Source organism: Halyomorpha halys, unplaced genomic scaffold (genome assembly GCF_000696795.3).
Source record: "Halyomorpha halys isolate HHAL.00 unplaced genomic scaffold, Hhal_1.1 Scaffold708.1, whole genome shotgun sequence".
Taxonomy (NCBI): domain Eukaryota; kingdom Metazoa; phylum Arthropoda; class Insecta; order Hemiptera; family Pentatomidae; genus Halyomorpha; species Halyomorpha halys.
In genome coordinates this window covers 151,732-177,389 of record NW_027113783.1, presented here as the reverse complement: position 1 = coordinate 177,389, position 25,658 = coordinate 151,732, and the positions used below count along the sequence as shown (strand labels likewise).

Sequence of the window (25,658 nt, the reverse complement as noted above, 5' to 3'; positions counted from 1 at the left end):
TTAACCTTTTGTATGCTTCATTATCAGTATCGAATACAATAAAATCAACACTAGTAAGTAATGTTTCTAGTCACTAATGTCCGCTGAAAATATTTTGATCATCGACGTTAGAAAATTTTTAAGGAGCTCTTGTAGAGAAAGAGAGATAACCTGGGTACTGTTCTCTATATTTGGCATGTCATTTGTAACTTTACTGATGCTCAATTTACTAATTGTCAGTTTGGAGTTAGGCATGTGCAAAAACTTAGACACTCATATCTTTTTTTAATAAAACAATGATATAAGTATATTATACAACTATGATACTATACTATACTATTCGGCGTTACTGCTTTTGCAGGGCATGCATTACAGGCTTTTACAAGGCCTCTTCACTGATTGCAAGCCAGGCTAGTGTGTCGGCATCAACCGCTCTCCATCTTCTGACCCCAAGTTGGCACAGGTCTGCCTCAACACCGTCCAGCCATCATATTCTGGGACGTCCACGCTTTCAGGTACCACCCAGCTTTTCAAGAAGCAGCTTCCTCAGCAAACGATCCTCCTTCATACACTCCACATTTTATGTCAGGCTGACCATACAATGTTCTTAATTCTTCATTTTTTCTATATTTGCACTCTCCATCAGAGTAGACTGGTCCATATATTTTTTCTAAGTATCTTTCATTCCCAGGTGCATAGTCGTTTCTTCATCTCCTTTGTCAGGACCCATGTCTGACTGCCATAGGTGACTGTTGGACGAATAGTATATATTTGTATACTTGTATACGACGACTTTAGCGCCCCTGGAAAGATTTTTGAACTTCAGAACTTTGTGTACAGCAAAAAAGCAGCGCTTTCCAGTTGCTATTTTGGCCTCTATCTCCTTGCGTAGTTGATCTCTTTCGGTGACCAGTGCTCCAAGATATTTAAAAGCCAAGGTGGCATCGGTGTAGGGTTCCAGGTGGTCATCATCAGCATAGGCCAATACCTGTGTGTGTATCTATTATATCCAGTGCTTCCAGGATTGGTTTTTCTACCTCAAACTGCTCTCACCAAGAAAAAATTAACGAGAGTTGTCGAAAAAGGATCTCCTTGCCTGAGACCATTATTGGCTGAAAACTCCTATCCCAGTGAGCCCTGTGATTTAATCCGATATTTATAGCTTGTCATTGTCATTCGAACCAGACGTACTAACTTCTTGTGGACTCCAAAACTTCGTAAATCGTACAGAAGGTTTACCCTATTAACACGGTCATAGGCTTGCCGGAAATCTATGAAGAGATGATGGAGAGTAACGTCAAGTTCATACGTCTTTTCCAATAGCTGTCTCAAGGTGACTATGGAATCAATTATCGACCTTCCTTGTCTGAATACGTTTTGGTAGTCACCAACAATCTTCTCCATGTACGTCTTCAACCTCCGGCAAATCAAAGACGTAGCACGTTAAGTAGGGTTATACCTCTGTAATTCTCACATTCCAACCTGTTTCCTTTTTTATGAATGGTGCATAAAAGAACTGTAGGCCAATTTATCGGCATCCTTTTATTCACCCATACTTCGAAAATTATTTCGTATAGTTCGTCGAGAACTGTCCTGCTACCATACTTCAGAAGTTCTACCGGTATAGAGTCGACCCCCGGAGCTTTATAATTTTTAATGCTGTGAAGGACTTCTTAAACATCCTCCTTCTCAGCTGGTGTTTCAACATCATTTCCTTCTTCATTTTCTAGGATATGATCTAGGTCGAGGTTCTGCCGTATTATGTACTCATTAAGTTCTTTTTCCTTGCTCAGTAGTCCTTGGAAGTGTCTCGTCCATCTGTTAATGTCATTTCCTCTGTCAGCAAGAAGATTGCCTTTCTCATCCCTCATGAAAATATGTCGTGGATTATATCCCTGTCTGAAATGTCGTACTTTCCTAAAGATACCTCGTGCAACCTTACTTTCATATTGTCATCTTAAAAGCCCTTATTTCTCTCTTTCGTGTTCTCTTCTTTTATGTCGCCTAAGATCACTAGCTGCTTTCCGCTTGTTGCTATAAACGCGATATGGCTTTTTCCTCAGAAAAAAATCTAGTCAATCCTGGCTTCATGCCTTCCCTACATTAATCTGATGCAGTCCTCATCGAACCACTCTGCTCTTCCTGGTTTCTCATGATGACTAAGAACCTCCTCAGCCGATGTTCTTATTATTGTTTCCAGGTTTCCCATTTTACTGGCGTCTGTTCCTCCACGGCATTAAGAGAGTTTCTTGTCAATGCCTGTTTAACTTCTTCATTCTTGAGTTTGTAGACGTTATATGAGATAATCTTTTCCCCGGTTTCTCTACTGGGGTGTAGATTTTCTGTTTGCAGTTGATAATGCTGAGGAAATGGTCTGAATTGCAATCAGCTCCGCTATACACTCGGATATATCGATATCCGTCTGAGGAGACCCATATTTCCATATGTATGTTTTTGTGTGCTTATCAATAGCTCTCTTCCAATTCAGTCTTGGATTGGAGTACGGGATCATTATCGTTGAATTCTTGGTGCCTGCTGTGTCTACCAACTGTTGGTTTGAATTTCTCCAGGAATCCCACCTTCGCTTTCAGATCTCCCAAGACCAGTTTGGCGTCGTATGCAGGCTATCATAAATTCTTTCAAGCGCACCATAAAACTATTCTTCCTCACCGTCTTTAGTTGGGGTCTGTACTGAAATTAGGGATATGTTGCAAAATAGTCCTTTAATTCTCAGATAGCACTTATTGTTAATGTTTTCATATTTCAGGAAACTTCCTTCCACTTCTTTTTAATCATAAATCCAGTACCCAACCTATTGGTCCTGTCTCCACTATTTATCAGGATATAATCCTTGAGCATAATGAAGTCTGATTCCCTCCTCCGTATTTCCTGCAAAGCCAAAATGTCAATTCCGTTCTTGTTTAGCACCATCTCAAGGTTTCGTCTTGGTCCAACGGTGAACAAACTCTTAACATTCCACAGTCCAATCTTAAATCCTTTTCCTCGCCAGAGTCTGTTGCAAATTTTACCAGTCCGGATCTTCATCTGTGACGTAATTGTTATAGAAGAAATTTAAGGGGGGTGGGCTGGTATATAATATAAGATTTAAATACAGTTACGAAAATTCAATTTCTTGCAATAAAATAGAAGTGACTAAAGCTACTTTTTTCGTCCTAATAAGTCAATATTCCCAAGATCAATAACTCAAGCACCAATAAAGACTTTAAGATTTAATGTTTCTTTTATAATATAATGTTAAATCAACATTGAAACAAACTAGACAGAACGTAGCTGAAGGCTAAGTGCTCTAGGTCTAAAGCCTGAAAAGCATCCCTGCTTCCTAGGGCTACATAGAAGAATCAGGGTTTTAAAAGAAATGAAGGAGAAGGATATGACCAATGAAATCTGTGTATGTAAGAAGTGGAGTGTGAAAATCTACCTAATTAGACAGACATCAATAATAAGGGGAAGAAAAATTTAAGGAAGTGGGTAATGAAATCCTTATCAGAAAAAATTGGGGAAATCCAACTAAAATTAGAAACCTACGTAGCCCCTTATGGATTTAAAAGAAATGCACATGTCACAGATCGATCAGGTACCTTGAAGCGACGTCCGGCACAGATTGTATTTCTGTGGCGGTCTCATGAAATCATCACCACTATGTTAGAATAGGTGAGTACGCTGTAGATAACTCCCCCACTTCCCCTCCTCCTACATATGTCAGAAATGATGCGTATGCTAAATTATTTTAGAAATCCTACACGACTCGATAAAAGTAGTAAAATCTACAATAGATTTTATAAAAATGATAATGTTCTACTATAAAGTTTTTTTTTTGTTTTTTTTTTTTAATTTATTTATTGATATTTACAACTGTATACATATATACACATCAAGTAAATTTGCTGTAAGTGATATTATGACATGATAAAAACATGTGGAGAATCTACCCATTGATAGAACTCCAAAAACATTTCTAAAGGAGAAGATCTCGAGGCCATCTTCTTTTCAGAAATCTAGGAGGATTATTAGGTAGTGAAGGAGAAGCCAGGTTAGAAACAAGTTGGTTTGGGTGGTTGGAAAGTTTATTATGGAAGGATTGGTATCTGGTTCTGGGCTAATCGGCAACATAGGGGACATTAAGGTCCTGATGGATGATTTGATTTCTACAAAGTAAGGAGCATTAAGGATTTTACGAAGGATTTTGGACTGTAAGGATTGGATTCGAAAGGAATTAGATGGTTTAGTGGAGCCCCATAGCTCAATTCCGTATGTGACTATAAAGTTAAATTAGCATTTGAACTGTTGATGTATGTTTATGAAACAGATAACTAAATAATAAAAAACAAATAAACATGTTATGGTAAAAAAAAAAAGTTGATTATCTTTCTTTTTATTAATGATAAGGCTTAGGCTGATCCACGGCATTATATAATTTTGATAATAATATCTGCCAAGATTAGCACACAATCAAATTCACTACTCAGACTGATTGATAAAAATAGATATTAATATTAATTGCATTAGGTTTTTTTTTATAAAACTAAACTGATGCAACCGAATTCTTCAATAGGCCAAATGTATACTGATGGCCAAAATTTGAGTTTCTAAAAACAAAAAACAACGTGCTACCTGAGATGTTGATTGCAACCCAAATTCATACAATAAATCCTGTTCTTTGATGATCATAGTCTGCAGAAAAAGATAAGATATGATACAATTGAACCAGATGTGCCAGATTGCACCAGAAAAAAATAATTAATTCAGGAAAATCTTTTGTTTTATTTAAGATTTAATTTTCTATTTTTTTACATTAATCAGAATAAGTTCTTTTGCAAATAATTAAAAAAATAAATCGTATACTAGCTAGTAATAGCATTATGTAAATATATATTATAGAAAAATAGAAAAAAATCTGATTTGCGTGCTACACAGAAATCTGTTATTAGAAAACAGAATTTATTACATAAGATGTGTTTATAAGTGTAAAATATTATATGTAAAAGAGAGGTTTCTTTGAAAATACTTGGTTAATTTAAATTTGTGGTTTTGTGACGATAACAACTTAAGGACTGCAGCGATCAAGGTAACACCTATCACGCTGCTTGGAATTCTGCTGTTAGAGTCCATGGATAGGAGTCTGTCTATTCTAACCGTTCTATACTAATTTACATCATTACGAATTCTCCATACTGACTTTCAACATTCTCAATGGTCCTATTGTAGTCCGTTGGCGAACGTTGATGAACGTTCCAACTGCCTGTTCTTATTGCTACAGTGAAAAGCCTTCAGTTGAAAGCTTATGGGTAGCCATGTTTTTCTTTCTACCTGGAGGCATTCCTGTTTTCAGTATTGCTCCAGTGAATGGTCTATCTGCCGTGAGAATCTAAATGAACTCAGGTCAACATTTAACTTCTCACTTAAATTATACTCCTTCCATTATAAACTCCCTAACCACTCAAACCCCCTAGTTTCTAATCTTGTATCCACTTCCATTCCTGACAATCCTCCGAGGCCCCTGAAAAGAAGATGGTCACGAGAACAGCTAATGTAAAATGTCATTAGAGTGCTACCAATAGGTAATTGCTTTAGAGGCCTATAACCTTCCATTTTAACTAATATCAAATTTACTGAATGTGTTATACAGTTGTAAATTTCAATAAAGATATTTTTAAAAAAATTACTTAAATCATGTGCTATTTGAATACCAATTCGTTAGTTTTATATTTCTATTCATCGACTACTTTACAAACTGATAAATCAAATATGATATATAGATGATATGAGCTTGGCCCTTCGCCAGAAACATGCCATGCAATAATCATCGGATTAACACGTATTATTTACAAACTATAATTAATCAATTAATTTTAACCTCCAAGAAAAACTCCATAGGACCCATATTCCTCGTCATTGACACTTATCATTGTCCACCTTTCCTCGTATGGGACACTGAAGTTTTAAAACCCGAGTCTCCTCATGAGTTTGTCTCCCGGTTCTTTTCTACCAGCAGTTATGTCTTCCGTGATAGTCACCAGCTCCGTGTCGCACACTACCATGCATAATAATAATTATTATTTATTTGCTTATGGAAGGCCATATTGTAAACATTTTAAGGTGTAAATGCTTTAAAGAAGATGGCCACGGGACCTTCTAATTTAAATTAATGTTTGAAGTACTACCAATGGGTGGTTCCTTCCCAAGATTTTCAAGTGTAAATGAAACATACAACATATATAGGTATATATTATTTTGTACAATAGGTATTGTATTATTTTGTACAGTTGTAAATTACATTAAATAAATAATTAAAAAAAAAAATGCTACGTTTTCATGGAATGAAACATGCTTGTTTATAATGCACAATTACCAGAGTCATTAGGAGCAGTTAACAGGTGATTAATTTGTTTCCGCCTCAAATTAACGATCTACAAAAGTTTGCTGAGGCCACTGCTCTACGGAGCACCAATGCTGGCCGACAACAGCCAAGAAGCTCCAACAGTTTCAGAGAATAGTGAGGCATACTTCACTACAAAGAGCAAAGACGTATCACATACACTCGACCTGACAGAATTTATAACGAGGAGCCATATTAAATTTTTTCATAAAAAAAACTTATCAACTGTTCGAACTCACTTGGACTCTGAGACCAACTGGACGGCCACAAAGATGGCAGACCCACATGATGACAAGCAACTAAGTTATTTCTGACTCAACAAACCTGCTGAGTCCCGTCACCCTCAGACTGACACAAACTACTACCCTTTCCAAGAGATCGTATTTCACAAGTCCCCTCTTTAAATGTATTGCCATTTAAAGAGGGAACTTAGGAAATGAACACAAATGCAGAAAAAGAGGCTACTCTCAAACCATTATGACATCAACCCAACGCACCTATGGGGCTTAGAAAGCTTAGTACTAATGTTATTTTAATTAAACAAAATAAAAATCATTGTTATTATAAATAAAAAAATATATTATTTGGCATTAAATAAAATAAGTTTCTAGTTTGAAATGTAAGCGATTTCTTGTAAAATGAAAGAAAAGAATCAAGAAGTGCAATCGTCTGGAATTTTCGCAATAAGAAATTTCTATGCAATCGTCTGGAAAAGGATTAATGAATTGTCAAATATTATGACTTTTTTATTAATATTGTATCACGTATCTGTTGAAGTTTAAAAACTTTTATTTATTTAGACTTATTCTTTATTATAACAATGTTTATCTTTTTAAAAATCAATATGTTCTTTTTTAATATGAATTATTCCCGGAAGATCTGTAAAAATTAAGTAAATAATTCTTGAAAGTAAATTATGTAGTTTTATTTTAATATAATTCATTTCTTATTCTAGTTTTAGAAGCTTTATATGATAAATTTATTTGTTATGTTATTTTTCACAAATAATAATAGTTATTTTTCTATTTAAAATTTCATTAGCACTTGTGATTGAGGACTATATGAAAAGTTTTGTGTAATCAACTTATCCACAGTTTAATTGATTCATAATAGTGCTTAATTTATATATTAGAGAATTCGAGGATACTGTGCTGTGTAATTTGCCCTAGTATTATTAGGTATGTCACAATATTTAAACACAGAAAATACATCATTATTTTTAATATGAAATACAGTAAAACAAAAATAAATTAATTTTAGATGTAGTATTTTATTTAAACAGTTAGGTTTCAATTGCTAATTGACAATTAGAGGTCCTGAAGTGTTTATATTCTATAAGACCAGATGTAAACAAATATTTATCAGGAGAATGGTTGAAAATGGTTCATGGCAGGTTTTTCAAAATTTCAGAAACCGTTTCCTTCTACGAAAATCACTACAAAAAGCCATCACTTCTTTAATTTCATTATTTCTCCAAAGCACTTTGATTTGATGAAAATTTGTGTCATAATTTGCAGTAAAACAAGAATATTAAAATCGCGAAGAACTAATAGGAAAAAGGAAGTCATTTTTTTTTCTAGGAAAATAATGGAATAGAGTTCTATTGAACTTTTTCACGATTGATTGATGCTATTAAAGTTCAGATACTTTATTCAAAGATGAAAATAGAAGAACAAATTATTATATGTATGATATTTAGTTTCCGAGAAGCACAAACTGAACTTTGTCTTAATATCATTTTAATTTACAGTATATTTTTATTCTATGCAACCTGTCTTATTTTAAAATTGATTAATTTTTTTGTTATTCGATATTTCTTTGTTTTGATAACTACCAAAAGTATAAAAATTATATCATGTCTATACACTTATTGGCACCAACCAATTAGTGCTTGTGAGCGAGTTGATGTGATAGGGGTTATCAGATATAAATTCCCTCTGGTCAGTCTAAAACCGTCTGGGCTCTGGCTTATGTTTAGATTTGTGTAGGTGAGCTTTGTATTGTTTATATGTTAATAATAATATTAAATTAAAAAAAAAATAAATATACCAGATTATTATAAATAAAACCATAAAATAAATCTTTTTTTTGTGTATCCATTTTTGAAGGGATAGTATTTCTCATACAACAGTGGAATATTAACCCACCATCCGTTGGGTGCGATAGTTCTTGTTATCGATAAACTAATTATTACGAATCAAGAAGAAACTGTGAAGTGTTTTATAAGCTATGAGTTAACCCTGTAGGTTCCAGAGCCCTCCGAGGTTCACCCACCCACATAAAGTGGGTACCCAAAGCTGGAGAAAACTCTGTTCGTTAAGCGTGATCCTGAAGAAATCACCTCCTTTCACAGCCGTTGTTCAAGAAACAGAACTTTCTTACAAAGTACTCAACCTCTGACCCTCCATTTTTTTTTGTAGGTAAATCATGTAATATTTCTCCAATAAGTTTGTTTCGTCCTACCTTAAAATTTCAATTGTTGGTACTTTTTTCAATAAACCATTTTCTAATTGAATGCTTTACACCTTTGACAGACAACGATTATTTATATGTATATATATTGGTGTTTAAACATAATCTATATAAATATTAATCAAATATAATTAAAATTACTAGAACAGATATCTACCGGATTTTCCTCTCTAAATCATACTTAATTACTTATTCTGTATTGTGACCAACTTTAGTAAAACTTTAATGAATATTTTGGTCAGAGAATCTAGCTTTGGAAGATAAAACATTTTCATGTTTCTTTTCAAGAAAAATAGACATTCCACTTCATAGCCACGTGTCTAATCAGTTCTCTTAATTATGATAAATTTTAGCTATCGCAATAAAACAGATTCGACATCAATTTATCTATTTACTTGTACATGATAAGCACTTGAATAAATCATATTGAAGGGGTGAATCGGTGGTATTGCATACAATGATTCTTTTTAAATATTAAAATACATTCGTATTATTTTGATGAGATAAGTAGCTTGTGGATGTCAAGCATTTTTCGCGGTGGATGTGGATAATTAATTAGTTCTGACTTCTTTTGAAGATAATAGGTACTCTACATCAGAAAGCCTTAACAATGCATACTCAATTAGTATAGGTAGGTGAATTGACAGGAATATAGGCGAGTTTTCAGGGTATCCGCCGTTAATTCTCGCAGGACGGAAGCTTAACTCCGTAAGGTCTGCGTTTACGGTCGTGGAGGAGATGGGGAAGGGGATCCACTCCATAAAGCTTAGGCTTACGACTGAGAAGAGGTATGCCAGTCTTACTGATATTCGCTGTGGGCCCTTATGGAAGGTCAGAGGGCGAAGGTAGGAGGATAAATACAGAGAAGGCAAATTAAAATAATAACACAGTTTACAAATATAGTAGAATGAATTAATGTACTACTGTATTACTACTCCCTGTCTCTTTCAAATTAAAAATTAGGGAGCAAAGAATCTTGCTATTGTTTAACTATTTTACTGCACTAAGGATTATTCAGATAGTACAGTTATCCCCCGGTCACCACCAAATTCAATGCAGCATCAGCAGTAATCCCCCACCACTATGTATATGTCTCCCTACTTAGTCTAGCTAGCATTAGACTACGTGTCATTAGTTTAGTAGCACTAAACATTCTTGTTTGGATTATACCAATAAAGTTTTTTAGCAATACACTTTTCTAAGTGTTTCGTGAGTAATAGTTCATATTTGGCGCCCGAACAGGGACTGGGTTCAACTTGAGTGATTATAAAATCGTGAACGTTCTTCGCCATTTTTTGTCCTGAGACCACAGGAAGACTCCATCACTTGTACTATCAAAAATATTACAAGGATCGAAGACCTCTGGTAATCAAGAAGACTGAAGGCACCGATTACAAAAAATCACCCTTGGTACTCTTCGAGTTTAACCCCAGTTCGAATTTTTATTTGAACTAGATCTCTGGAACTACTTTTTAGAGTACTTGAGGTATAATAATTTTTATGTATTTTTTTATATATATTTTATACTTTATTTTTATTTATAAACAAATCTTTATCATAATTACTATTTTATTTCATGGAAAAAACTGGTGATGGATTAATACAGAGGCGTAATATTAATTTAGAACCTTTAGAAACTAATCCCACCGAAAACATGGGAATTACATATCAAATGACCAAAGAAAATTATTTGTCCAGTTTCGATGGAAATCCTTACGATGTAGTATTTTTTGTTAATGACGTTACAAAAATTTTTAATACTGTATGTTGAGATAATAATACGTTAAAAAATCAAAATCACGATCAGTTACTAAACATTGTTAAATAAAAATTAAAAGGATTTGCTAGAGACTGCCTGTTAACAAACACATTCGACTAAGTTGAGAATACAAAAATGCCTTAATTCAAAATTTACTAGGAAGTTTGGGAATAGTGTGCTACTATACAGTTTCAATAACTCTAATTCTTTAGGTATACTAAATCGGGCACATTCTACGTTAATTGAACTATTACGGGTCATAAAAGAGGAAAATCCTTATATTAGTTTAGAAACCAATGTAAATATTGCAGTTCGATCGTTTAATAAAAATTAAATAAAAATCTTAAATTAACACCAAATGAAATTACCTTCGGAAAAATTATTGATTCCGACCGGAATGAACAAATAATTAAGGAAAATCTTGTACAAAAATATCACGATAAATTAAATTTAATACATAAATTAGCTCATAGACAAATTTCGGATGAAAAATAAAAACGTATGGAATACTTAAATCAAAATCAGAAGACCCACCCGAAATACTCGACGATGCATACATATAATGTGAACCTCTACAAGCCAGTATATACCCTTGTAGATAGAAACAAAATAGTGCATGCACATACTAACAACGTAAGGAGACCTAGAAAGGCTCATGAGAAGACATGTGTTTTGCTAACAGATGACATTGGACCAGTTGTTGATCTGGACATTGCTGATAGTGACTCCGACGGTAGCTTATCAACTAACTGACGTGACACATTCTGGAGGTTTATGACTTTTAAGCTCGCTGACTCTTCTGTCTTGGAAGATCACGACACTGTAATTCATTACTTACATTTCTTTGATTTAATTGACAATATACAAACTATTAAACAGGGTTTAATACATTTCCCAGCTAAAGAAGTTGACACTTAAACAAATTCTGTACTTAGAAGATAAAATCGAATATTTAACGTCACATAACAGAAATAATCGAGGACTTATTAATGGTCTCGGTACTGCTATCAAATGGTTAACTGGTAATATGGATGCTTCCGACAAGGAAAGGTATGATAATCTTGAACATAACGAAAATGCTATACACAACAACTTAATTAAAGAACTTACAATCAACAAGAAAATGATTTCCAAATTTACTGAAGATATACAAATTATAAATATTAATAAAAAATTGAACAAAGCCATAACACAAACTGACAAAAACAAATATAAAATACACTTAGAAGAACTCTATTCAATTATAAATTATATAACAATTTGAATTCTTGATATAGAAAATTCTCTGGAGATGTGTAGACTTGGCATACCACACGCAGACATTATTAAACATACACACCTACAACAAAAATATATAAGTAAAGATTTGGAAACTTTACGGTTAACTAGCAAAATCCACTGTGCTATATGAATGGTACAATTCAATATATTCTATCAATCCCAAAAGAAAGTAGAAAACTTTCAACATTGTACTTGTTATCAGCTCCATCAGTCTTGTAAAAACAGTTGTACCTAATCACTTAATTTTATTTTCTCACAACCCAGCTTTACTGGAAATTGTACTTATATCAAAAACAAATTATTATTGTACAAATGTGTTACTAAATACAAACTCTTGTAATAATCCAGTTATCAGAAATAATATTACCTCTTGTAAAACTACTACTAATAATGAAGAACCTTTTATTACATATATAGAAGATATTGATGTATATATTTTTTATAACCAAAATGTTTTATACCCTCAACCTAATACTACATTACCTATTCCTATACCTAAAAGTTTTGTACTAAAATTAGGAAATAATGACTCTTTTTGTAAATATTACTAGAAATAAGGATATTAGTTTATTACCTATGTCATATTCATATGAAATCTTTAGTTATACTCATTACAACACATCTTTTCATAATTTAAAATAGATAGAAACTTCCAATTTAGAATTAGATTGCTTATCATAGGATCATTATATGTATATACCTGCAATATTGCAAATAATTTTCTCAATTATTGTACTTTACTTATTCTTGTATCATATATACCTCAAGTATACTCAAATTAGGAAAGTCTTTAACATCAACAAACCAACAGCAGAAGTTCCACAGCCACAGCCCTTCAACCCTTGGGCACATTCTCATCCAATCACTCGCTGGGAAGCTTCATTCTTCGGTTGGGAGGAGTTATCCCCGGATCACCACCAAATTTAAGGCAGCATCAGCACTAATCCCCACCACTATATATATGTCTCCCTACTTAGTCTAGCATTAGAGTACGTGTCATTAGCTCAGTAGCACTAGTTATGTTAACATTCTTGTTTGTATTATACCAATAAAGTTTGTTTTAAGTGTTTCGTGAGTAATAGCTCATATTTTACGCAGATCGAGACTTAAAATAAGTTTGAATCCCTAAAGATCATACTTTTATTACATATGAAACCATGGTTTTTGATTTTATATTGCGTTAATATAATATTTTTATCATTCTATATATTATATTATACTAGTAATATATCATTTTATTGTGATTTTAATGACCAGCGACTAGTAATTAGTTTATATTAATTTTTTTTGTTTCATCGACCCAGTATATCTTCAAATGTCTTCCATAGCTGATTATAAGTTAGAAGAAGACCTTCAGCGCTTAAAGGAATGGTTACAAAAACAACCACATCTTCCACAGAACATTGGTATGTTTTTTATAGAATCATTTTGATTGTTATACTGAGCTACATTTATTTAATTTTACATGGTGTCTGATTCTTCTTATTTAAAATAGCATCTGATCAGTCTCATAAAGTATGGTAAATGAAGGTTGATATGTTTTTTTTTTGTATTCCGAATTTAATTATTGTAGAAGCATATGTCTTAATGCCCAAAAAACTTCAGATCTTGCACTGTACTATGAAAGTTTACTCGAAGGCGATAATTAGTGAACTATTATCTTCTGGCTAGTAACAATGATATTATAAACCTGCCAAAATGTCAACAGGTGTTCAAAAATCTTTAGAAAATTAGGAATACTCAATAAAGGAACGTTCAAATCTTTTTTGTTTTTATTTTCAAACCTCTTTATTTTTATATATGGTTACAGAATACAAATATAAAATACAATACATTAAATATTTATACAAATTTACATGATATCTTCATCTTTTTTGCAAATATTTTTTGCACAAAGGAAGTGATCTTTATAGTATTTTGCTTTATACTCTCAGTGAGAGCGGCACTTTAGGAATATTGTTTTGTCTCTTAAAATTATTTGTAAAAAAATTTATTACCTATCGAAATTAATTGCAATATTCAATTTTGTTTTTACTGAATATTATTTGCGTACTTTATATAATATGTAAATGAAAAGTACTAATATACACTTCGTATTTATTGTTTTTTCAGCCGATTTTGTTCAAATAAGATAGTTTCATGTAAGGCTCAATATTAAATTTAATTCCAACGATGAGATCATAAAAGTATTTTATTCTTTTTTCAACTCAATTATTGGATTTTAAAAGAAAATTGTGATGAAGTATTTGTACAAGAAATTTTCTTATATCAATATAAGAAATTATAAAAAATTTATCTTATATCAATTCAGTATTATTCAATATTTATCAAATATTATAAATATAAATATATTTTTAATGATAGTGTCTGTGATTTATGATTCAATTAATAATTTTGTTACTATGATCTTTAAATTGTATCATTAGTTTAATGATAGCTATTGACGAATCATGAGCAAACACTTACGCAGACGGATCAAAATCAGACCGATCGTCAGCATCATCCTTTGTAACAAATGACTCAACGTACAAAATTAAACTCCACAAACTATGTAGCATATTCATTGCCAAACTCAAAATAATATCAGCAGCACTTCATTTCGGTTTGTCTTTGAAACACAACAACATAACAATTATAGACTCATTAAGCTCATTAAAAGGTTTAGAACCTATTTATGCGGAGCATCCGAAAATTTCCTGCATCCATTTTTACTTATACACTCTAATAAATCTAGGTGTCAGTTACATTTATATGGGTCCCAAATCATGTAGGAATTGCAGGAAATGAACTGGTCGATCAAGCTGCAAGAGAAGTACTCGGGCAAAGCAATTTTAACTCCATCAATAATGAGCAAACCCCTTTAAAAGGAAATCTAAGAAAAGATAGATGGCAATCTTTTTGGAATGAAATCCCAAGGAGTAACTAAAAATTATTAAAAAGGACGTCAAACCCTGGGGTACCACCAGCCGTAAATACCGTAGAGAGGAGACCGTACTGGCCAGGCAAGAACACTTAGAAATATTTTCCGAGAATGCCTATATTTTATATCACACCTCAATAGGTTTGGATTAAACCCGGATATTTAAAAAAAAACTCAGAGGCAATGAAAAAATAATAAAATTAGTCTTTCAGTTTTTAAAATCAAAAGGTTTACTGGCACAAATATAACATCGAACGGACAAAAAAAAAAAAATACTAAAATTAAAAATAAAATAAAACAAATGTAAGCAAAATTAAATAAGAAATAAATCACGTTAATGACCAATGATGTTTTACGCCACTAAATAAAAACAAATCCAATCAAACTGAAGGAATTTCCTTTCACAATAAAAGATTCATAGATATGAAAAATATTTTATTTAGAGAATATGTTTTGTTTCCCATTTTTATAATTTATTTATCTTTATTTTTTTTTTATTTTCTTCTCTTCTTACTTTGTTATCTCTGATATTCATTTAAATTAGCTAGTGATGCATGAATGATATATCAAATGATAAACATTGTGAAATATTGGTCGCGTGCATGTTTTTCCCATTCCCTTCTTATCAAATCGGATAAAATAATCTATAATCTGTGCCCGTTCAAAATTTCAGCTTCAATATTAATAATAACAATATCAGCTTAATTTATATTGTTGTCATAAATTGTATCCAGTTTATTGCAATTCAGATCGAGAATATAGTAAATAATAGGACCAAAATAACTATTAAGTTTAATCAAACCTATTAACATGCTTGTCTTTTCAAACTTATGGAATATTTTAATTTTTTTTAACCAGTTTTGTTAATTCCATTTCTATATTAATTTATATAATATACAAATGTATAATATAAATTGTGTATAGTTGTTATTAATGGTGTGCCTTGTTATAGATAAACGGATTCTTACAGCTTACGTACTTGGAACAAAGAGTCTGGAGATAGCGAAGAAAAAGTTGGACAACTATTTCACATGCAAGTCCACGGCACCTCATTACTTCACTTTTCCGGGCAGAGACCCGGAAGATCCAGCATTTAAGCGGGGCTGTGAAGGAATGTAAGGCGGATTTATAACTATATCTATATATTATATACTTTTAAATTGTATCTGTATTTATAGCAATATGTACAATAAGTGTAATACAAAATTAATCCACCATTGAAGGAATGTAAGTGAGTCTGGTCTAGAAAATGAGAATTTACAGCTAATACAAGTATCATAACAGAGATGCACCGTTTCATCATTAATTTATTGTTCATGTTGGTCCTCAAGTCAAAAATAATAAAATAAATCCCTTTATAAAGTGATTAATATTGTTCATGTGCTAATATATGTTAAGCTATTATATGAAATGAAATATTTTGTGGACACTGATGATACAGAAAATATTTTTGTCTGAAAATCTGATATTTTAGGTAGTTCGGTACTGAAATTCAAATAAATATATCTTTAGACAAATGGATGGGAAAAAATACTTATTATTCTATTGTGAACATCAATCTATTTAATTCATGTCTTCAACTTGATTCTGCATTGTCTTGTTCCTTATTGTGACAAAAAAACATAAAGTTACCTCATACCCAACAAAAAGGAGGAGTGTGGACGTAAATGCTTAACGACCGAGTGACTTCAAGTGACTGTCATTACCATCAGTCATTTTGTTTCAAAATGGTGTCTGATTACAGTTTTCATATACCTATAATTCGACTATTTGTGAAAATATATGAACAAAATATGTCGGAATCACTTTCCCAAAGTATATACAAATATCTAGATGATGTTATTGTTTTATTGCTTTATATAATGAAATCAAAAAAACCTTTTTTGTAATTGTTGCTACATAATTATAATTAAAGTTTTTAAATGTGTTTAAATTCCGAGGATCACCTCCTCAATCCTGGGATGATCTCTGGCTTTGATGAAATGAACTAAAATTTGCTCGATAGTCTTCGGAGAATAGCCATTCCTATTGCCCAATTTTTTTTCTCGATTTTGAGAGTATACGTACCTTGAAATGTAAACTCTCAGATTTTGAGTGAGATCCAGTTAAAATTTATTTTTGTTTTCCTATTTCAAAGATTTAAATTTAAAAATAATAAAACCAAATAAGTGGGTGAAAAAAAAGTTGGAATTAGTATTACTATCGAAAAATGACTTTCGTGTAAATACATAAAATAGATATAAGTGACATTAAATAGATATAAAAGTAATATGGATCCTTTCTATAAAACATTTAAAGGATTGGTATTTACTAAGTAATATGATTTGACTATTGTGATTCTTAAGGATCAATATTCTTTTGTGATACAGCTTCAATTCTCAGAAAATATTCCTTACACAGCCCATTATAATATGTTTGTTACTTATTGTAAGTTGTTATCATTTGTATTAATATAATTACAATAATGATACGTAGTTACGATCTACTGATCAGAGAATTCTTCTAGGAAGCTGTACATCCTACCAAACAAGACCCCTGAGGGATACGTTATCGTAATGGGCGTCTTCAACTTAGACATTTCGAAGTTCAACCATCATCAATTTGTGGCACGGGTGACGATGATGGTAGATTTGGCCATGATAGAGTGGCCTGATGCAGCAGGGGTTGTATTCGTCTGTGACCTAGCGGACTTTGAGGCTTCCATCTTAACCAAGCTCAGCATACAAGCCAATGCTTTTTTCCTGCCTTGGTTTGAGGTATTAAATAAGCATATTTATAAATTTCGTAATAAAAATAAAGAACAAAAAGTTGTTATATACAGTTCATAAATTTGATAATTTTACACCATTTCTTTACAAGCCAAAAAAATATATTTTTAATATTTTTAGACTTTATCAAACAATTACTGATAGTTCACTAAATGAAGGTATGGTAAACACGGAAGTAATGATGTAATGACAAAGGTTTTTAAATGTTGGAGGGATCCCCATCCATATTCTAATGTCTACTATTGTTCTTAAGGTTGAAGATATCAGGCGTTGCCGGACTTACGTGGAAGGGTTCTATTGTTATCAGTCGTACTGGTTTAAAATGTAACAAATTTAGACAAATATTTGTAGAAATACACTATAAATCATGATTCACATTTTTATTTTTTCGAATGTAATTTTTTCTCTTTCCGTACTATTCCACATACACATAAAAAAAAAAACTTTTTTTTTGTTTGGTAAAAGTTCTTGGAGTAGTACGTAGTATCTTATTGGGCTACGCCCCTATCTCAAGACAGGTTAGAGGTTAGGGTCAGTTCAGAGTAATTTTTAACATTTGTAATCGGCTAGAAGTTTTTAAAAAATTACTTTTTAATAGATGAATTTAAACAAATTTACCACAGGAAATTTTTTTAAATTCATCACCATACCACAGGATACCGAGCAGCTTCAGAAACATAGTGTTTCTGATGCGCGTGCAAGGTATATGTCAACGCCGTTTGTCAAAAATAAGAAAAAATTTCATACGGTACACCATTTGGCCAAAGAAGATTCATAAAATCGTTCATAAATCGTCCCATGGTTGTATGATTGAATTTTTCCAACATCTGGTTATTTAGGGGGAATGGCTTCGACGGGGAATCTGAGCAGAATGTACTGACGGCAATATTGGGAGTGTACTGGATTTCAATATCAGTTGGTTCTTCAACTCAAACCCATGTTCCGATAGACGGTACTCGCTTAGAAAGGAGTGAGATAAAAAGAGGATATCAAAATCCTAGGAATCATGGTTCAAATTCGTATAAAGTTCTTCCAACTACTGACAGGCTAGCGGGATTAACACTTAACACTAAAAAAAAAGAGGAAAACGGATATAACAACTACATACTATATGTCAAATCAAAGAATGGTTTATTGGCTTTCGCAATACTCTATAAATATATATTTTTGGCAGTGTTCATGTATGAAAGTTGGATTAAGTTTGATAATGCACCTTGTCCGAATGTAACTGACTCTCACACTGACACTAAGCTGACAACATTCCTGTGTGTAAAACTGAAATGAGAAGGTAACATCCAACAGAACAATGTGTTTTAGACTAAAAAGAATAGTAAATTAAATAAGATATAGTTAGGTTTTGGTTCTTGTAAATAATTTTAGATGAAAGGAAGGGCTTGGGTGAACAGGCTACTACTATTGCGGAATATCAACATACATGTTAATGATAGTTTTATATTTTTGTATAATTAAATAACATTTTATTCTCAAAACATTTTTATCCTATAAGTCCGACGTTTCGGCCAATTCGGCTAAAATCATTTGTAAACAATATTAACCAGTCTCAAGAAAGTGATTATATATATAATCTTAAAGATTATAAATAAAGTTATTTTTGTCGTTTTTTGGCAGGAGGGGGGGGGGGTATCGAAAGAACGGCGCAGGCGAAAATTATGACAATATATTTTTTTTTTCAGTTGCTATAAAAAATTCTATTTTTGGGTTTCTCCAGTTAGTAAAATAAAATTTTACATATTATCTAATACAACAGTATAACGCAATATAACGAAGCCGCCGTGTCCAATCGTGAAACATCAAGTATATATATTTATTTTTGTCATAAAATTTTGTATTTATTCATTATTTATTATTTCTAACAATGAGAACTGGTTATTTTATTCTTATAAACAGTATTAAAGGTACTTTAGAAGAATATGTTTTAAAAATTCTGCACATGAGCTCTGTTGGACTATTTCAGTGTTTTTAGGATAAGACCTACCTGATATTAGAGAACACTTAATTACTCATTGATTCACATTTATATTCTGTTCTCATTGATTCACATTTATATATTTATAAACTCTGTGGAGTTTAATTAAATTATTAAATTAAATTTTTTGGAGCTGGTTTGAACAAAAAAAAAAATCGAAAAAAAACAACAAAAAAATCTTGAGTTGGTACATGCTGATATTTCTGTCAATAAGACATATGAATTTAATAAACATCCAAGCCCAAGATATTAATATTGTATTAAAATCTCTGTTCATTTATAGTTTAATTTACTTTTCAGTGGATATTTAATGAATTGAAGTAATCGAGCTAAATGTTATAATTAATTATAATAATTGTCAAATGTTAGGTGAACACAATTAATATAACACTTAATACAATTATAACCACAACAATATTAATTTTAATCTGTTAATTGTAATATTGATTATTTTTTAATAAAGTGCAATTATTTTATTAGCATAACAAATAAAATATAAATAACCTCCACATCCATAGTTTTCTGAAAATAATTTTGTCAGCATGGAGTACTTTACGTACAAATTAATTAATTTTTAACAAATACTACAATATTTAAGTTAATCATTTTTTTATCACATTTACATTATGTTATTATTTTCCAGAAAGCTATCCCGACGAAAATGAAGAAACTTATTTTTTTTAATTCACCTAAGTTCATGGATGTAATTGTTAATACTTTTATAAAACCTTTTTTAAGCAAGAAGTTATTTGGCAGGGTAAGTTAGATATTAATATTTAATATCAGTATTATTATATTATTTAGAATCCTAAGTTAATATTAATTGCATCAATTAGAAAAATTTAGTCATTAATAGCAAAATTAAAAAATCTTGCATGACCAATTAAATTTGTGATTTTAGCGAATTCCTCTAAAATCACAAATTTGAAAGTTAATTTACTAAAGATTTTTTTTTTTGACAAGTATTCTTACATTATTTTTAAAAATATAATAAAAGGCAATCCACAGTGATGGTGGTGATGTTTTCCTGCGAATACTGACTAACCTCTCGGGAACTAATATTATTATATCTATACTGGAAAAAAAAATAAAATAAAATTTAAAAGAAAAGAAAATTAATGCGATAATAGTAAGTGACATTAATTGATTTAATACAGATGTAAATAAATAAAATTCGCCCATATTTGTTTTTCTTAATGTAACCAAATAGTTCCGAAATTTAAGAGCTATTATGTTTTGGGAAAGTTTAGTTGCCAAATGGTATGTTAATCCGATGTCTATCAAATTTATGTAGTCTGTCAGTATGTGTTTAACAGTTAGTGATAAATTAAACTCTCTACATGTTTGTCTATTTATACGGCATTTTTTAAAAAATTAAAGGTAGCATGCTAATTTTTTTCCAGGTTGTTTTATTTATCAGTATGTAACAATGGATAAATAAAATTGTCATCGATGAATAAAAAAAAATATAGTCATGTCACTAAATTTAACTTTCCTATCTTTCTCTAAAGTTACAACAGCCTTTATTAGTGAAATTTATAAATTTCTGTAACGTAATTTCTTATAAATGTTTGTATTTCAGATGTTAGTTACAACAGAAGATGTCACAGTTACAAAAAAATGCTTTCCTCAGGAGTTGCTGCCCTGTGATTTTGGTGGTAGAGAAATATCTTCAACTGATTTAAATAGTGAGTATTATATAAATAAAATTGGTGCGGTGCGAATATCATTTAATTTTTACTAATCCTTCCATGAGCTGAAATTAATACACGCTCGTTTTAGAACAGATATTACTATGTTATACACTGTGGCAATACCTTCCCTATACTAATTATACAAATGAGCTGTTGTTGTTGTTGTCTGGGGCTTAAGGGCGTAAAACCCTGAGGTCATCAACGCCCATGTTTCGTGCTTTATTTTATTTCTATAATTCTATTTCACTTTAAATAATTTCGAAAAAAAAATTTAAATAATTACTTCTGTTGGTATTTTTTTATTACGTATAACAGATTTTCTGGTTTAAATCTTATTCAAAAGGCCATTCCTTTTTAAGAAAACTAAGACCATTTCCACATTCTTCTGGTCATCATTCAGAGCATCCGATACACTCGGTCCTACTCCCAATCTACTCAAGTTCGCAGAATAAAAATGAGCTTTTTAGTTGACAGAAAAGTAATTTTAATAATATTTAACGCTCCAAAATTTTTTTTTCAAAAGTAGGGAAGAAATACAAAAATATAACAGTTTACATTCTGCTCTGATCCATCCATTCAATGCAAAGTTGTTATTGAATCAATGTTTAAAATACTAAGAATGATTTTATGGAGTTAGTCATCTTGTCAACTGAAAGGCATTTTTCATAACTTTCTCCGACTTTCTTATTTTTTCTAAAATATTCGACTTTCCAATAGTAAATAGTACGTATTACCATTCATATTCCCGGAAACGTGTTTTCTACTGGGAAAAATATTTTTCTTCTTCTCCCCTTAAGTTAATGATGAAATTCTTCCATAGTTTATATTCAGCGCTGATAAAAATGTTAGTTATTTCAAAAAACAAAATTTGAGGTACCTTAGAGAGGGGTTTTTAAAAATTCGTCATTTCACCCTGTAGGTTCGGGAGTCTTCCGAGGTCCACCCAGCCTCACATAGTGGTTACCCTGAACAGAGAATTGAGGTATATCCTCTGGTGGCCGAGCGTGATTATGACCAAATCATCTCATTGCACAACCATAGGTCTAGTATCATTACTTTCTGCCAAACAAGTGTACCCCTGACTCTTCATGGGTTGTAGTGGTACACATTTATTAATTATTTTTATATATGTACGAATATAATCATTATTATGATATATTATAGATTTTTGATGGACCGTTTTCTAAGAATTAAAATTAAACACTTAATTTTATATTCTAGGTGCTTTGAAGTAATTGAATATTTTTAAATTATAAACTGCATATCTAATATTACTTGCCATTTCAGATTATTGGCTTGAAAAGCTTCGGAAGAACCGAGACTGGTTTGAGAAGACGAATCATCAAGTTGCAGATGAGACAAAAAGACTACCAGATGGAAAAAATACTTATGGCGTAAACGGAACATTTAGATCTTTAAATGTGGACTGATTATACATGTTTGTTAGTAGTTATCCAGGGATATCAAATAATTTATTAATTTTTTATATTATTTCAAAGTTAATCAACCTTTCATACATCTGATGATTTATGTGTCGAATATAATAAAACTGTCTGATTTGTAAATTTTTAATTTATAAAGTCTTAAAAACATTTTGGCGAAGTTTAGTAATGTCCGTCGAAAATAATTTAATCGTTGATATTTAAAAATGTTTAGCTTGCTGATATGTTGAGTATGGGCTCTACTATCTATATCATAGTTTTTTTCTTTCAATTCCCTAAATTTTAAGAAATAAAAATTTAAGCTGGATGCAGTTCTTAACGCATGTCATGTTATTTATTACTTTGCTAACAGGGAAAATACTTATTACCAATTTACTATTTGATAGGAATGGATAAAAATATATCAATGATAACAGGGTCTGGCTTAGGTGAGAATATATTTAATTTTTATATAAAATAAAAGTAAGCTGAACAATTAATATTAATTTTAATGTTTGTTAGGTAAACAACCTTTGAAGATGAGTCGAGTCAAATCCTTGTGTAAGTAGACAAGCTTAAGTAAAACTTAACAAACACTAATCCCTCATAACTTGTTTTTTACAGCAGGGGGTACTAGGTCTTGGGTATATGTATGTCACCAGTTGCGTGTAACTCTTTATTAACAATTTTCTTACTATACAACCAGTAGAAAAGGTATATTTATTGGAGTAATTGCACTTCTTTTTCTCCTGATTGTTCTTCGTTGGCAGGTGGTTGGTCTTTTCCTAGGGCTGTGTACAATGCCCATCACCTCCTTCCAACCGTCGATGTTGGATAGTCAGTGAAGGGTTTTGGACAGAAATGGTAGGATTACCAAATTTACATTTTAGCTTTGAACGACTTAGGAGGAGATCATTCTAAAAGACCTGGAATATTGCTGAACAACAAAGGATATGAGGGGAGTAGAAGGTCATGTTTTTATTTACTTTTCGAAAACGATAAGTCGTTACTTTTTGAAAAATGTATTTACTGAGATTTACAACTGTATTAAATAGACTTACAACTAGTAAATGTGATGTGAGTTATAAAGTACCAATTATTATTAATTTTATAAATAATATTATTATTAAAACTAATTATTTTTAATGTGTTTACTTTTGTTTAATCATTTCTAATTATGAACCTTTGTAGTCAACCCTGAAATATACTTCCTCTTTTTCAAATTAGGCACCTAAATTACAAGTCTAGGATGACTTGTAATTAAAATAATAATGTGTCATTGTGTAATAATTATAATATTTTATATTTTTTAACCAAACCTAAATTTTAAACTGCTATAGATTGGAAAAACTTTAAAAAAGAGGATGTTACCTAAAATATGATAAATTTAATCTGAAACGGAACTGCAATTATTTAAGATTTTAGTAATTGCCAGCTCATCATAGTTTGAAAGAGTTGTCTAGTTTTATAGTGTATTGATAGTTCATCATATAGTAGATCAAGAAGGTGGTCAAGGATAACAACTGTAGAACCTATTATTCAACATAGGAATTCTTTAAGGCAATAACAGGAAATAACAAGATGAAAATATGATAGAATTTACAAATTAATAAAAGAAAAAAAAAAGATATACTAGAAATGTAATTAGTAGTAATTAAAATTAACATATCATATAAAAAATTAGTTACAATAATATTGTGGAAATTAAACAAAACATGATGTAATGACATGAGAACAGAAATCCACATGGACAAATTAAACTACATAAATAATGATGAAAAGTGATAAATAATAAAAATTTAGTAATAGCGATGAAATTAGAAAAATATAAATTAAGTTATAATAAATATTAATGTAACAGAAATATAAAGAATGACTTGACGTGATAAGAACAAAGTATAGATGGCAAAAGTAACATGAAAAATTGTGAATAATAAAAGTAATCATAGAGATAAAAGTAGTAATGAAGATAATAAAAATATAAGTAGTAACAGAGATTGAATTAGTATTAAAGGTAAATGTAATAATAGTGATAAAGATAGCTTTAATTTTATCTCTTACAACTAATTTTATCACTATTCATAATTTTATTATTTATCAACATAGTTTTGTCATAACGTTTACTTTATACTTTTATAATATAACTCATTTATTACTATTTAATTTGGTTTTTTCCTTATTTTATCTCTATTACTACATTTAGTATTTATCAATTTTCTAATTACTTTTGTAATGTTTTCACCTCATTACATAACTTTATTTTTAAATATCGGCATTTAATAAGTAGTTTCTAATATTTAGTGTTTTCTTAACCAGGCAGTTTATTTTAGATTATACTATTTCACAACTTTCTGAATGATTTTTTGCTAGTATTGAAAACGTAAATATTTTTACAAATACCTTCATTGGGGAACGATGGAGATTTTAATTATAGTTCCTTAGTTTCATTCATCTGGATGTCTTCTGATCTTCTTTTATAAATTTTGTTTGTCTCCTATAGAGATGTCATGTATACTTGGTTTATATAATCTTGGTAGTTTCTTCTCTAGGGTCTTTGTGTGCTGCATATATATTTAACGCTCTACGGAGCAGGTACTAGTCACTGGTTTCTGTTGACTTATGAGTTGCACTCAGAACATTATTTGCATAATTTTAAAAAGAAAAAAATATATGTATATATACATTTCATCCATTCAATAGCTTATGCATTTATTACTGTCTTTATTTAAGTAGAAAAGGAGTATACAGCCAAAAAAAATCTCAGAAAATCAAAATATAAGATTAATAAAAAAATATTACAATGGGTGACTCAGAATCATCTGTCCATTTGTGGGTTAATTATATTATGTTGTTTCTATCCTAGACGATTGAAAAGTTATTCCATGCTAGTCAAGAAATAAAATTGACCATGTTACTGCACAAGTATTAAAACTTGAAATTTGAAACCTTTCATTCTCTCTTTTCTAAGCCAGCTGAAAAA

General features: G+C 31.0%; 1 protein-coding gene across 1 annotated transcript; it reads left to right on the top strand.

The window, feature by feature from the left end:
* The first annotated feature begins 8,345 nt into the window (after positions 1-8,345).
* On the top strand, positions 8,346-23,832 carry LOC106685526 (alpha-tocopherol transfer protein). Its single transcript, XM_014428258.2, has 7 exons — positions 8,346-8,360; positions 13,193-13,294; positions 15,761-15,923; positions 17,315-17,564; positions 20,207-20,320; positions 21,146-21,251; positions 22,545-23,832. The coding sequence occupies exons 2-7, from the start codon at positions 13,204-13,206 to the stop codon at positions 22,685-22,687; spliced, it is 867 nt and encodes a 288-aa protein (XP_014283744.1). The 5' UTR covers positions 8,346-8,360; positions 13,193-13,203; the 3' UTR covers positions 22,688-23,832.
* Positions 23,833-25,658: the final 1,826 nt, after the last annotated feature.